The sequence below is a fragment of the Numida meleagris genome, chromosome 1, assembly GCF_002078875.1.
Source record: "Numida meleagris isolate 19003 breed g44 Domestic line chromosome 1, NumMel1.0, whole genome shotgun sequence".
Classification (NCBI taxonomy): Eukaryota; Metazoa; Chordata; class Aves; order Galliformes; family Numididae; genus Numida; species Numida meleagris.
The window spans coordinates 75,797,984-75,811,420 of NC_034409.1; the positions used below are offsets into that span (position 1 = coordinate 75,797,984).

Here is a 13,437-nt window from a genome sequence, read left to right on the forward strand (position 1 = left end):
CCTCCGACTTTCATCTCCCATCCAGGGCTGCTCGGCGGCCGCCTCCTGATTTGGCCTGCGCCTTCTGATGGTGCTGATGGTGGAGGGCGCAAAACTCCCCGCAAAACACACAGCCCCTCTGAGGCACATAATCTTCTTTCTCTCATTTCACCGCCACGTCCCTGCCATCTCCCGACGCATCCATCGATCCCCGGCAAAGACAGCTCGGGGACCCGCGGGGCGATCCCGTGGCCGGAGCAGACCCCGCTCTGCTCCCACAGCACCCGGTGTCCCACTCGGCCCACGCGTGGGCGCCTCGGCTCTGCCCGTGGGGCTCCCCCGGTCCCCCGCCGGCCGCGGATAAGGCCCCGGGCCCGGAGCTCCGCGAGACGGGGACGCGGGGCGGGGGAACGAGGAACGGGGGCGGCGGGGGCGCGGCGGGGAGGGGGATCCCGAGGGGTCCCCGAGGCCGGAGCCGTCCGGGGGAGGCGTTCGCTCTGCCGAGGGAAGCGGCGGGTCCCTTGGAGACACCTCTCTCCATAGCAACCCAATCGCTTCCTGGGAAGATCCCGAAATAACCGACACGACGGGAGCGGCGCGGAGCGGGCAGCGGCGGCGGGGAGGCAGCAGCACCGGGCAGGTCCGGCGGGGCGGCCGGGGAGGGCGGGGAGGGACCGGCGCTGCCCCTGCAATCCCGGCACGGGGGCTCCGGGCGGCGGGCCCCCCCGGCGGGCGCCCCTCGGACTGCAGCAGGCTCGGGGGCGACGGTGCCGGCCCGCGGCCGTGCCAGCAGCCATGGGGTTAACGGGAGGCAGCGAGCGAGAGAGACGGAGACGGAGAGAGAGAAAGAGGGGCTGGACCAGCGCTCGGCAGCTGTTTATTTCAAGGCATCTCTCGCTCTCTCTCCCTCAGCCAGGGCTCAGCCTCGCCGAACCTTCCTTCTCCTCCTCCTCCTCCTCTCCTTCTTTCGTCCTGACCATGAGCGGCAGCGGCGGCAGCGGCCGTGCCCCCCCGGCCCCCAGCCCCGCCGCCCCGGCTGCGCCCCGCCCGGCTCCCCGCAAGGTAAGTTCGCTCCGGGCTCGGGCACGGCGTGGGGACGGGGCCGCAGGGCGAGAGGCGGGCGGTGTGCGCCCGTCCACGAATCCTCTCTCCCCGTCTCCTTCCCCGTGTCCTTCCTCCCCTCTTCTTTCCCCTCTCCCCATCGAGGTGCCTGCCCCCTCCCAGCCGGCTGTCTTCTTTCCCCGCCGCTCCTCCTTCTCCTCTCCGGGCTGGAGGTACCGAGGGGCCGGGAGGGAGCGGGCACAGCCGCGGCGTTGCTGCCTCTCGCCCTCCAGCTCCGGGCTCCATCACAGACCTGTTGTGCTGGAGCACCGGAGCCTGCGCTGAGCCAGACGACTTCAGCCTAATTGGCGCAGCTGGAGAGAAGAAACGGAGAGGTCAGTCCCTCCTCCTGCACGGCCGGGCATGCATCGTGCCACAGAGAGCGACTCGGATGGGGAGACGGCACCTGGAGCACTCGGATGCCCGAGAACAGTAGGAAGCCGAGAGGCAGGAGATTGGCAGACTCATGACATGTATTGCAGGCAGGCACTAGATGGCAGGGGACCGGCATCCTAGAGTGCTGGCTGGAATGGGGCCATGCTCACAGTTCCCAAATGCAGGAAGACTTGAGCTCAGAGGACCGCTGCCGGGGTTATCCGTAGCGAATCCTGTTCCCTAGATACTGAGATGTCCAAATGCACGGGCACCATCACTCTCTGTCCCTGGACTGTGCCTTAGCCCAGCATTTCCATGCTCAGCCCACGGGTCCTTGCCCTGGCACCCAGCAGTGGCATGCCCACCAGCAGGCACTGAGCACTGCAGGACCTGCACTGACACCAGGTGAGCCCACGGGCACCTCCGCGAGGCTGGCCGGCCCCTGGCACTACCGCCAGCCCTCCCTCTGTCAGGCAGTGGGCAGAGCAGCCTGACACGAGCCACCACATTCAGACTGCCAGCCCCGAGGTCAGCCTGCTCTGTGAGCCATCATCCCCAGCCACAAGCACACAGGAGCTCCTTCCCCACATGGGCTCAGCTTCTTCCACGGCTGGGCACCAATACTGGGCCTCACACTTCCAGCGGTCCTCCGAGTGCAGCAATTGCCTCCTTAGGGCAGCTGACCTGGAATCCTTCCCTTTCCCTATTCCCTCCCAGTGGGATGCAGAATCCCTTCTCACCGGCACTGGGGCTCATGCTTGCTGCTACCAAAACAACCATGATTGCAGCTCTGCATCCTGGACCACAAGCTCCAGGATGCTTGCAGCCACCGAGAAAAACATAGATGCAGGGTGCTCAGGGCACAGGGGTGTTCAGCATCTCACTGCCAGTGTCCCAGCTCACTCCCCTCTACCCCTCTACCCCAGAGGTAGCTGCTGGGCTCCACAGTCCCAAAGTGCCGTCACCTATCAGTAGCTATCTCCATAGTCCTGGGTGCTGGCTGGGAGTTACAAATGCCAGCCAACGTTCTGCCTCCATGAGCAGGGTTGGGTCCCCCTCAGGTTTGTTGTGATTTTTTATTGCCGTTCCAAGTGGGATCGTTGCTGTGGGGGAGCCGGGCTGAGAGAGGATTTGCATGAAGCTCTCGGTGCTGCGGGGTTGCTAATGGCGAGTGCTATTCCAGCTGGTAGCAAGTTTCATAATCTTGGCCCAGCTCTGCTGGATGTTCTGTTCCTCAGGGTCGCGAGCCTTTTTCCCCTTCTCCTATCCCTCCCCCCGCTCCCCAAACTGGTCGGCAGTTTTGTTGTTCCACCGGAATATATCTGTCATGTGAGGTCATCGCTGCATAAGTAGAGGTGATTGATTGCTTAGGTCGCAGGGGCCCGTCCCATGTTGGGCTTTGAATACCAGGTTGGAGACCTTAACCGGACCCGGTTCTCGCAGGAGAGCGGTGTGGGGTGCGGAGAGGCACGGTGATGCATTCCCGACAGATTGAGTGGCTGAGCAAACAGACTGCTGCATTCGGAACTAGCTGGAGCGCTTGGAGAGCAGACAGCTCCATTCCTAGAGGCACAGTAGCACAGCAGTCGAGCCCGAGATGCTACAAAAATACAGATAGATCATCGTCTGCCAGCCGAGCCAGGCAGGAGTGGGCGCAGCTCCCTTGCCATCCCCGGATGGAGGAGGCCGCCCGCTTGTCACCAGCGCGTCCTGCGTGTGCTCGGCCTCAACCAGCATCTCCGGTCAGAGTCGATCTCTGCTTGGCACCAAGAGAGCTGCGAGATTCTCAGATTTTAAGGCCGGGGGACCATTTTGATCATCCAGTCTGATCTACAGCGCAGCACAGGCCAGAGAATTTCACCAGTTTCATTTCCTGTGCCAAGCCCACGGCCTCTGGTAGAACTACAGCATCTCTTTGAGAAATACATGTAAATGCTTCAGGCAGCAGGGAATTCACTGACTCTCAGGTAAACCATTCTAGTATGAGACCCTCTTTATTAATAGTATTGTTCCTCATCTGAATTTGTCAGACTTCAGCGTTTTGTAGCAGAAGGTTACAGATTGCATTTGATGTGAGGGAACTACAGCGCGGGTATTGCTGCACGTGGCTGGCACCTTCACTGTTCTATTCCAGTGAGAGCTTTTATATTTGAACAGGATTTCTCCTTGGGACTACTGCATACCAGAGTTCTGGGCATGGAGAAGGAGTTGCCTGTAGCAAATCCCAGGGCTTCACCCAAGCACGGTGGCATCTGGACTCTAGAGCTCAGGAGTCACATCTGTGGTTCAGCTGGTGCTCCCTGCCCAGAGCTGGCGTGCAGTGGGCTGTGCTTCCAGGCTTTAGTTAGGGTGCACATTCCCAGCTCCCTTGGTGAGCTGCCATGCGTGCTTTGGGGCAGGGCTGCTGAGATCTGCTCTCTCGTCCCAGCTGCAGTGGTCGTGGGCTGCAGGAGATTCACAGAGGGAGGACGCTTGGCTGGGCCACTGGCTTAGGGGAGCAGCAGCAGGATTTGGGCTTCCATCCTGCAAATTCACTGAGAGCAACTCCTAAAAGATTGGCCCCAGATCCATAGTCCGGCCCCGTAGTGGGTTCTGTGTGCAATAGCAGCGAGCGATGTAATTCTTACTCCTCGCTTCCAAGCACCAAGATTCACAAACTGAGCTCAGTGAAGTGCCCTGGGGAAATAGCTTTGTCATTCACACTCTGTCATCTGTGCATAACAGGACGCTGGAACTCGGTGATGAGGGCCCTGTATCTAGAGCGAAAGCACACAGGTCCATCTCTCCACCCTGGAAGCAGCCCTGTCCATTTTTATCGCAATTAGACCTGGGAGACAGCTGAAAGCAGGAACTGTGCCAGGTGGCCCTGGTGCAGAAATCCAGCCTCCCTGGCACACCATGGCCATCTGAACGGTGTGAGGTGCAAGGACACTGGGATTTGTATCTCCTAGCAGAAAGAGCGTTCGAGCCCCCACCTTCTCTCCAAAGATCTGCTATGCTTTTCAGCAGGGGGATAGGAACTGAATCAAGGGCATTTGCTGTGCTTACCCTGAAGCATGGCAGTGTCTGTCCTCAGGACACAACTTCCCCTGCCAGCAGCTCAACGCAGAATGCCCCAGACATGCTTTATCTGCTGCTGTGCAGGTACACTGCAGGGAGATCCATACCCTGCTCTGAGCACCAGCACTGATTGCATAGGAGAGCCCGGCCCTTGCTGGCTAGCATTTCAGCATGAGTTCCTTCCCCTTTGCTCTCATGTGGGAGAAACCCTTGTGCTCCTTCACCAAACATGCCTGCTGTGCTCATGCCAGGACACATACTTAAGTCTCTGTCCTCAATATCATGAGCAAAACAGAATGCACTGACTGGCAGCAACTGACATTGTCTCAGTCCTGCACTCCTCTGGAGCTGCCTTTGGGGTAGGGCACCAGAAGTCACTTGCTTTTCACTGTCTGCAGCAGGATCTGTGCACAAAAATGCCTTAGGTCTGAGGCTTGCACCCAGTTTCCAGCTGTCACCATCACAGCAGTACGTGCGGGGCTCACTCCCTGCCTTCTGGTCTGGTTACAGCCATAACCTGCTCCCTAGGGCTGAAATTTAGGCTTCCGGGTGCAAAAGCAAGCACAGTTTGGGTCTGCAGGGTTCTATAGGGATCCCTATTTCCAGGCTTTAGCTTCTGGGAATGCTTGGTGCTGTTGCTGGAGTTTCACCAACACAGGCAGCACAGAGAGGTCTCTACTGCAAGACAGGAGCAGGGTGATCCGTGCCAATGAGCAAGCACAGCATGGTGAGTGGAGGGGAATGCAGGCCAGCTCTGTGCCCCATGCCCTGCCATGGCTCTCCCAGGAGGAACGCTGCCACTTAGGTGTGTCCCCCTAACACAGTACTCTGCCCTGTGGCACTAGCATGGATGTTCACCTCCAACTGGGGAGGATTTCCACTTCCGCAGTGGCACTGCCCATGTTCACATCTTCTGTCTGATGCCAGTGCTGCAACATGTAATGCCATGCAGAGTGTGGCTCTTCACCCTGAGGGAACTGCTGTCTATTCCCAGCCGTGGCATCTTGAAGGCAGCCCGGTGGTTTGCATGCACCCTGGCCTGAGGACTCACACAGAGAGAGATTCCTGGCACTTGGAATTCCCTCCCTTTCCCAAGTCCAAAGGAAATTCTGTCTCAGATTTCCTTGCCAGACATGATCTTCCACAGCGTCACGATCATCATCCAGATGGCCAAGATCTTGCTAGCATGAGGGAGTCTCTAGCTTTGGAAGAAACTTGCTCCATTCTGCTGCTTCTCTGCAGAACTGCATTTTAACGAGTCCCCTCTAAGGCTTAGAGGTTCAGGAGCAAAGTACAAAGAAACGCTGAGAATAGCTGCTCTTTTGTCCTCATCTTCATCTCTGGATCTCTCCAGAGACAGATCTTGCCCCGGAGGGAAGGGCAGGGCACATTAGCCGACAATTCCTTTTTTCCTGTGAACTTTGTTTAAATATTTAACAGAAGGAAACTAAAAATATCCCGGGTTAATGCAGCGGGAACCAGACAGCTGCTCGCTTCTTAGGTGTTCTTCCTCCCAGCCCTTCAGGAGCACACCGCGGGGCGAGAGCCCCTAGCCCAGCGAGGAAGGCTGCGGAAGGAAGGCCTCGAGCTCGGGAGGGGCTGCGGTGCGGGGCTGCCACGGCCAAGGCAGGGGGACGGCCGTGGCTCCCTGGGAGCCGCGAGGTGCAGTGCGGCGGGCGCAGGGCTGGAGACGCTCGGTCTCCACGATGGCTCCCTCCTGAGCTCCCATGGCCAAGCACTCTCTTTTCTCCATCCCACAGCCGCAGGGGGGCACAAATGGGGGTTGATAGTGCTCGCGCTTCCCCCTTCACAATGAAGGGACGAGCTGAACGTCGCGAATGATTTTTTTCCTGCATGAAGTCCGTGCTGCGGAGTGAATCCCGGGTCAGGTACATAACGGCTCGCCGGGGAAGGGCCGGCGCTGCGCCAGGCGCTGAAGGGAAGAGGCAAGCGGCATGAAGGGCAGGCGGCCGCGCTGCCGCCGGGCTGGTGCCAAAGCACGGGACGGGGCTGGTGCCGAAACGCAGCCGGGTGCTGGCCCCTGCCTCCTGCTGCCCCCAGCGGCTGGGTGACCGGCAATGGGAGAGCTGGGGGAAGAAGGGAGGGGCGGTGCGGTGCGGAGGACGCTTGGACACGGAGCGTGGAAAGGTAATTCCGTTTAGCTAAGAGGAAAGTAAACGCTAAATATTTGATAGGCATATTTTTGCTCTCAAGTTCTTTGCTAATGCTGGACTTTTCTCGCTGATTCACTCTCTCTTCCCCAATCTTCCTGGTTTATCACTCGTGCGCTTCCCCTCTCGCTCCCTCACCCCAGCGCACAATGAAGAGGCTCCTTTTTCATAAATGGATTACACGCTCCACACTATAAATAAACACGGGAATTAAGATTCCAGCTTGTTCTGAAGATAAGCAAACAAAGGCGTCGGAGCCCCCCCTCGGCCCTCAGACGGGAGCGTCTCCCGGGAGGCTGCGCACGCGTCTCCACACGTGTGCTCAAGAGGCAGCTCACTGCTCCCGGTGCGTGTTTCTGTGGGTCGGGGAGCAGCCCCGCGATGGATGCACCTGTGTGCTCTGCCGTGCTCTGCCCGTCAGGGCTGGGGGTTTGCACCAGCGCCAAGCAGACAGCGATGGCCACGAGGTGAGAGAGCGACTTAACCTCCCTCTCTTGCCTTCCAGTGAGCAGCATGAGGCAGGACCTCGCCGCGTGACGAGGTGTTGCTGCATCTGCGATGGACCCTGGTACCTGGTAGGTTCATAGCCCCCCTGATGCGGGAAGGAGAGAGGTGCACGTGCAGCGGGCCTTCTTAGCAGGAGAGACGACTGGATAACACGTTCTTCCTCCTCCCGCAGCAGGATGCCTCTCCTGATCTCCTCCATCCACTCTCTGCAGCTATGGCACTTCCTCCTCCTGGTTTCAGCCATTCCTCCGCCCGCCGTCTGGTCCCTCCGCCCTCGTGGCCCCATGGCTGCCCGGCCTCTCTGTGCCCGTCGCAGCCCCTCAGCCCTCCGGCCCATATGCATCTGGGACAGGACCTCACTGCCGGAGTGGGATTCGCGCCTTGCCACGCCACGCCAGCGGGTCCTGATCCCCCGAGGAGGGGACCTGCGTCACACCGTGCGGCTGAGACGCCAAGCAGCGGGAGCCAGGCCTGCCACCCCCTCTGGCTTTGAGGATGGCATGCCCTCCTCCCAGTACCCCTGGGCCATCGTGTGGGGCCCCACAGTGTCAGATGAGGATGGAGGGGATGCCAACTCAGCCAACCCGGGCTTCCCACCGCTGGGTTACACCTTTGTCTCACCACGCGGGATGGCGACGGCGCAGCCCAACTCCCACTCGCTGCTGCACAATGCGGGGCTCAACCTCCGTGAGACCCCGGCCACCCTGCGGCCCTTCCTGTTCGGGCCCCGGGGTGAAGGTAGGCTGTCTGTTGCTTCTCCCAGCCTCGTTCTTGCCTACAACTGTAGAATCATAGGGTATCCCAAGTTGGAAGGGACCCACAAACATCACCAAGTCCCACTCCTGGCCCCACACAGGACCACCCAAAATTCAAACTCTATGGAAGTGTTGTCCAAACACTCATTGAACTCCAGCAGCCTGGAGCCATGCCCATTGCCCTGAGGAGCCTGTTCCAGTGCCTGACCACTCTGTGATGAAGGATCTTTTCCTAACCCCCAATCTGACCTACCCTGATGCAGCTCAGTGTTGTTCCCTTGGGTCCTTCTGCAAAACCCATCAGTGCCCCGGCAGGAAGCTTGCATGCACTGCTGCTTTGTGGAGGCTGATAGGGTGGCTGCCACACTGCCCTTGTCCCCTTTGTCTTGCAGGAGTGGACCCTCAGCTCTACGTCACGATCACCATCTCTATCATCATTGTCCTGGTTGCCACTGGGATCATATTCAAGTTCTGGTAAGTGGTGCTTGGGGCTGATCGATGTTGTTTCATGATGGTGCTCTGAGACCATGTCAGTAGGCATGAAGACTATGGACTTGGGTGCTGAAGAATGTGTTGAACCCCTGCGTGCAAGGGGCACTTATCACCTTGCTGCTCTTCTCTCCCAAGCTGGGACCGTAATCAGAAGCGCCGGCGCCATTCTGGGCAGCAGAGCGGCGGGAGGCAGCAGGACAGCCAGCAGCCCCTCACAGACCTGTCCCCCACCGCCATCAGCATCCTGGGGCCCTACAGTGACTCCCTAGCACCCACCCCCGAAGCGGAGGAACCCAGGCAGGGGCAGGAGGGTGTGGAGAAACTGGGGGGCCATGGGAAAAGCACCGCCTTCCAGCTCAACCGGTGAGTCCAGCAGGGAGCAGTGGGTGGCAGGCACAGAGGGCATCAGGTTGAGGATGGGCAGGGTAGCTCGACCCTCCGAGGAGGGCCCATGCGAGAAAAGAGCACTGGCTGGTTAGTGGGGATCCAGGGCAGCTCGAACACCCGTATCTAATTCTTTTCCAATTCCCTTTTCCCCCAGAATTCCACTGGTGAACCTGTGATGCAGATGGGAGATGCAGAGCTGGCTCCCCCACCCTCCTGCCACAGCGGGGAGCCCACGCTTCTGCCACCTCTGCTACCCCAGGAACAAAACAATCTCCTTGTGCCACGGCCCGCTGCCACAGTTGTTAACTAACTCCACCAGGACGTGCCTGGGCAAATGGACGAGCTGGGCCTCGCTAGCATCCTGCGGGGGAAGGTTGGGGACCTCCGTGCAGGATGTGATGCGGAGTGAGCGGGACGTGGGAGGGGAGGCAGCTGTTGGTTTTGTGAAGTCATAGCCTGCCCTGCCTCTCTCCTCGCACACACACACACGCACTCTCTGACCTCTGTGACTCTCCCACCAGTGCATGCCTGACAAAGGGGTAGGTGAGGTGGAAAGGCGTCCCCCTGTCCCCATGGCCCCAAGCCCCTCTATGTGTCCCTTCCTGTGTCGTGTGCTTTGATGTGAACGTCTGGAGTTCAGTGGCTGCAGCGTCACCTCTGGGCTGGGGATCAGGTGATGGCAGGTCCTCCTGTTCCCAAGACCTTGGCCTTGCTGAGGGCCCCAAGGCGAATCTTGGGAATAAGAAGCTCACACAGCACCTGACCCTCTCAGCTATCCATTTCCTTGAAGGAAGCATTACCCTACCTTTGATATTCACATCTTCCCATTTTCTTTCTGCCTAACACTCCTTTGTTTTCTGTCTTCAGCTTGTATCTTTTCTCATCTCTCAGTCCCCAGTGTTTCTATTTTTTTCTCTCAGTTCCTCCTCCCCTCTTCTCTTGCCAGTTAAGGTTGGAAAAAGTTCCGTTAGTTTTCCAAATGTTTAGATCCTGTGGAAGTGTCCTTGCTGCCCCATTCTGCTCCCTCAGTCTCCTTCATCAAGGTTTTATCTCTACTCTGTGGTGATGTTCTTCAGAAAATCAGAGGTGAAGCCTTCTGGGCATTTAGCAAGGGTCCTGTCCATTGAGATACTGCTGAAGCAGCTAAAGTGTGACAAGCAAATACGGCTGGGTATGAGGAGTGTGAGCTTTGCTGGGCTGTGAGAGGGAATTGCTTTCTGACACTCATGCTGCAGGCAATGAGCAGCGGAGATTATTCTACTTGGGATGGAAAAGAGCACTTTAGAGAGCTTTGGTGGGTTGACATGCGCTGCTGGGAGATCTCTCTTGGAATGCCTTGTGATGGGAGACACCTGAGGCAATGCTCACCAAGGGCATGAGAGAGGGGTACCTATGTGCAGCCAGACATGGGATGCCGACTTCCCTGAGTACACATTGTTAGCAACAGTTGTTGCCCTCCCCTGGCTTTTGTGGACATCTTCAGATAAATTCACAGACCCACACAGCAGCCACTGAATGGCAGAATGATGCAGATTTGGGTAAGGTTGCCCCAAGAGCGCACAAACACCTTCAGCTGCTGGACTGATGTGTCCAGAGACAGGAACTCGGCCACCATTTTAAGGCACCACACAAGGTCTCTGACAAAAAGTTATCTATTATCTCCAAGAATAGGAAATGGCCTTTCCCCCTTTATCTCTGTAGTAAAAGCATATTCTTGACAGGACAAAGCACAGGGAGTTTCCCACGGGGCCTGGTTCTGCCCATTTACCCAGCTGAACGACAGGCGATCTCAGGTCCCACCTGGCTCACTGTGAAGGACATTTAAATGAGAGGGTAACTTACAATAAGCTTCATGGAAAACAGTAGAGATTTGAAGAAAATGACAGGTCAAATAAAATTATCGGCTTATTAGAAGCACAGAATGGCTGAAAGATGTAGGTGGAAAAGGACTCAGGAGGTCTCTAATCTAAGCACAGGCTAAGTCTCCGCTCTCAGCAGTGGATATTATTCCTTCACTGTAAATCAGTCTATTACTGAGCTTTTTCTTTACTGAGGCCCCTCTAGAGGCTTTAGTGGACGTTTCAAGCTGTAGATGGACAAACAATGGAGCAAGTGGCTCTTCCTGCCTGCTGCCCCACTCCCACCACCCCTGAGGGCAGGTCGGGGCTGTTCCCCCTCATGCTGACATGACCAGAGCTGGAGAAGGACGTCTGCACATAGCCTGCATCAGTTATTCCCGGCAGTTTACAATATAATGCCTTCAACTTGTTTAAGTAATCTTCCAGACCAGGCTAATTAGATTGCTCTTTGATCAATAGCGCTTGTTGAAACAAGGCCAGAGTTTAGACTCTACCACTTCAAGGGCTGTCCTTGGACTTTCCCTTTCCGCAGGCTGTGTTGGAGAGAAGACCTGTGGCAGGGCACTGCGGAAGGGGTAGTGAAAACCTTTTCCAACACTTGCTGCAGGAAAGCCCTGTGCTCTGCTGGCCACGCTTTGTAAACTCTGCAAACACATCAGATTTCAGTGTTTTGTTTTGTTTTCCTTTGATGTGTCTCTGTTCCTGTTCAAAGTATCTCCAAGGAATGAAACCTTTCGTGGACATTGTGGTAAGATGGAAGCTGGGAAATGCTGTAGAAAAAGCTCTTACAATAACAGGAGCTTGGAAACGCTGAACATCTTTTCCAACACTGACTTTTCAAGCCAAACATGTTTTTATCGTGGTCATTCACTCACATGAAACAGGTTAGAAATGGGAAAAACCTTCACTGTCCTTCCAACGTTCAAAACATTCAGAATGTGTTTGGACACATAGGCTTCGTCCAGTCAACAAATAATCTCACTGGACCTGTTTTACCCGTGACTGGAGCCTTACAAACCACCTTCCCCTGTGCAGAATGAAGCCTGCCGTCTCACCTGTTCCCAGGTAACATTCTGTGAGATGCGCACACACACGGACCAGTTGACACCATCAAGCGTAAGGCCAGAGCAGAGGCCAGCACCCTCTCAGTCACGATCTGACAGGTTTCCCTGTCTTCTGGGTGACTGGAGAAAAAAGATCTGGGTTGATTTTTGTCCAGTGGAAATTTCACAGAGAGAAACGTGTGTGGAGAAAACGACTGAAAATATTTGTTGATACGGGCTGAGCCTGCCTGATATTTCTAGACAATTAGATGGAAACGCCTGGATGGGCTGGGCAGCTGTGTCCCTGTGGAACACCTCAAGGGACATGCTTTTGCTAACAAAAGGCCTTGTGGTCTTCCTTCTGGGAGAAGGAGGAAAGGCCCAGGGTGCAATCCTTCCCCTCTGCCCTGTGTTGTATTGGAGCAGGAAGCCAAGTCTCTCTCTTCACCCAGCAGAGTGAGGTGACCACTAGGCCAAATCCTGCTTGAGCTTTCCCATCTGGTTGGTGGTGACTGGTTGACAAGGGAACAGAGCTCAGCCATGTGCTTCCACAGCTCTCCTACAGTGTGATTTACAGCAACACTCCCAGCCCAGTGTCCCACAGCTTCAGAGAGGGCTATCTACCTCTTCCTCTGTGGCACCGAAGTGCCCTTGTAAATTTGGTCCTTCACACCCTTTCCTGCTAAGGAAAAATGCTTGGAAAGGAGCTGTTTGCTCACCTCCCACACGTTCGCAAATGAAAACACCACCATCTTCAGATTGGTCTGAGTAAAACTGTGGTTTTGGTTTTTTGCTCTGAAAAACCACGCCTATGGCACAGCCTTATAGTAAAGTCCTGCAGCACAAAAGCCCTGGGCCAAACTCCAGCTACCTGACCATACCCCAGCTACGTCTCACTATATCCTAGCCCTATCTTGGCAAGACAATAGAGGGGGGCCCTTCTTTCACCAGCTGCCAGTTCTCTGTTCCTCCTTTACTGTTGTTTTCCCTCTCCCACTGTTTCCCCGTTCCTGTTCCTGTACCAGAGTCTCCCTCCAGGTTCTCGATCCCCTCCTGCTGTTTTGCTCTCCCACTCTGCTCTCGTTCTCTCTCTGCCATTTGGTCTCGTTCTGCTGCAGCTCCCACCCTCCCTTTGCTCTTCCTCCTGCTTCCCGCTCGGTCTCGCTCCCCCTCCTCTGCCCTTGTGCGCTGTGATATATATTTTTGTAGGATTTCTCTTCTCCTTGTGGTGAAATACTCAATTCTTGTGGGATGTTAGTTTCAACATTTTTAAATAAACCTTTGCAAAATACCGCAAGCAGAGCTCTCGCTGCTGTGGAAGAGGCCACCACGGAGATGTCAGGGGTGGGAAGAGAGGGACTTCACCCTGGGCAGACACCGGTGGAACTGGAGCTCAGGCATCTACCGTCCCGTGCCCTCCTCCAGGGAGTGGGCAGAGCGACTTGGTTCGGCGTCCATCTCACTTGGCTTCCCCATGACCAAAAAGGTCTTCCAGCCTTCCTCACAGCTTTCCCCAAGAGCAGGCCCTGCTTGAGGAGGCTGTGAGGACCCAGCACATCCACTTCTCAGACCCGAGTGGCTGCTTTTGTGGCAGAGCTGCTACCTCCCAGCCACTTTCTGCAGCCACTTGTCACACAAGGGTTTGTGCTGAGAGCCGAGGTGGCAGTGAGAGGTGAGAGAAGCCGGAGAGACAGAGAGATGCAGGAGC

General features: G+C 56.6%; 1 protein-coding gene across 3 annotated transcripts; it reads left to right on the forward strand.

The window, feature by feature from the left end:
* On the forward strand, window positions 430-13,027 carry PIANP (PILR alpha associated neural protein). Of its 3 annotated transcripts, XR_002438409.1 has the most exons (8): window positions 432-619; window positions 892-1,041; window positions 7,192-7,261; window positions 7,366-7,931; window positions 8,341-8,422; window positions 8,576-8,803; window positions 8,982-9,366; window positions 11,219-13,027. XR_002438409.1 is itself a non-coding variant. In XM_021396171.1 (7 exons), the coding sequence occupies exons 3-7, from the start codon at window positions 7,245-7,247 to the stop codon at window positions 9,001-9,003; spliced, it is 912 nt and encodes a 303-aa protein (XP_021251846.1). In that variant the 5' UTR covers window positions 430-619; window positions 892-1,041; window positions 7,192-7,244; the 3' UTR covers window positions 9,004-13,027. The 3 variants fall into 3 exon arrangements, 2 of the variants coding, with proteins under 2 accessions (XP_021251846.1, XP_021251830.1); XM_021396171.1 differs by having other exon boundaries at window positions 430-619; window positions 7,369-7,931; window positions 8,982-13,027; XM_021396155.1 differs by having other exon boundaries at window positions 8,982-13,027.

Coding starts and splice junctions, on each gene's coding strand:
- PIANP (XM_021396155.1), top strand. Junction 7,932..8,340: donor GTTCGGGCCCCGGGGTGAAG/GTAGGCTGTCTG, acceptor TTTGTCTTGCAG/GAGTGGACCCTCAGCTCTAC. Junction 8,423..8,575: donor GGGATCATATTCAAGTTCTG/GTAAGTGGTGCT, acceptor TTCTCTCCCAAG/CTGGGACCGTAATCAGAAGC.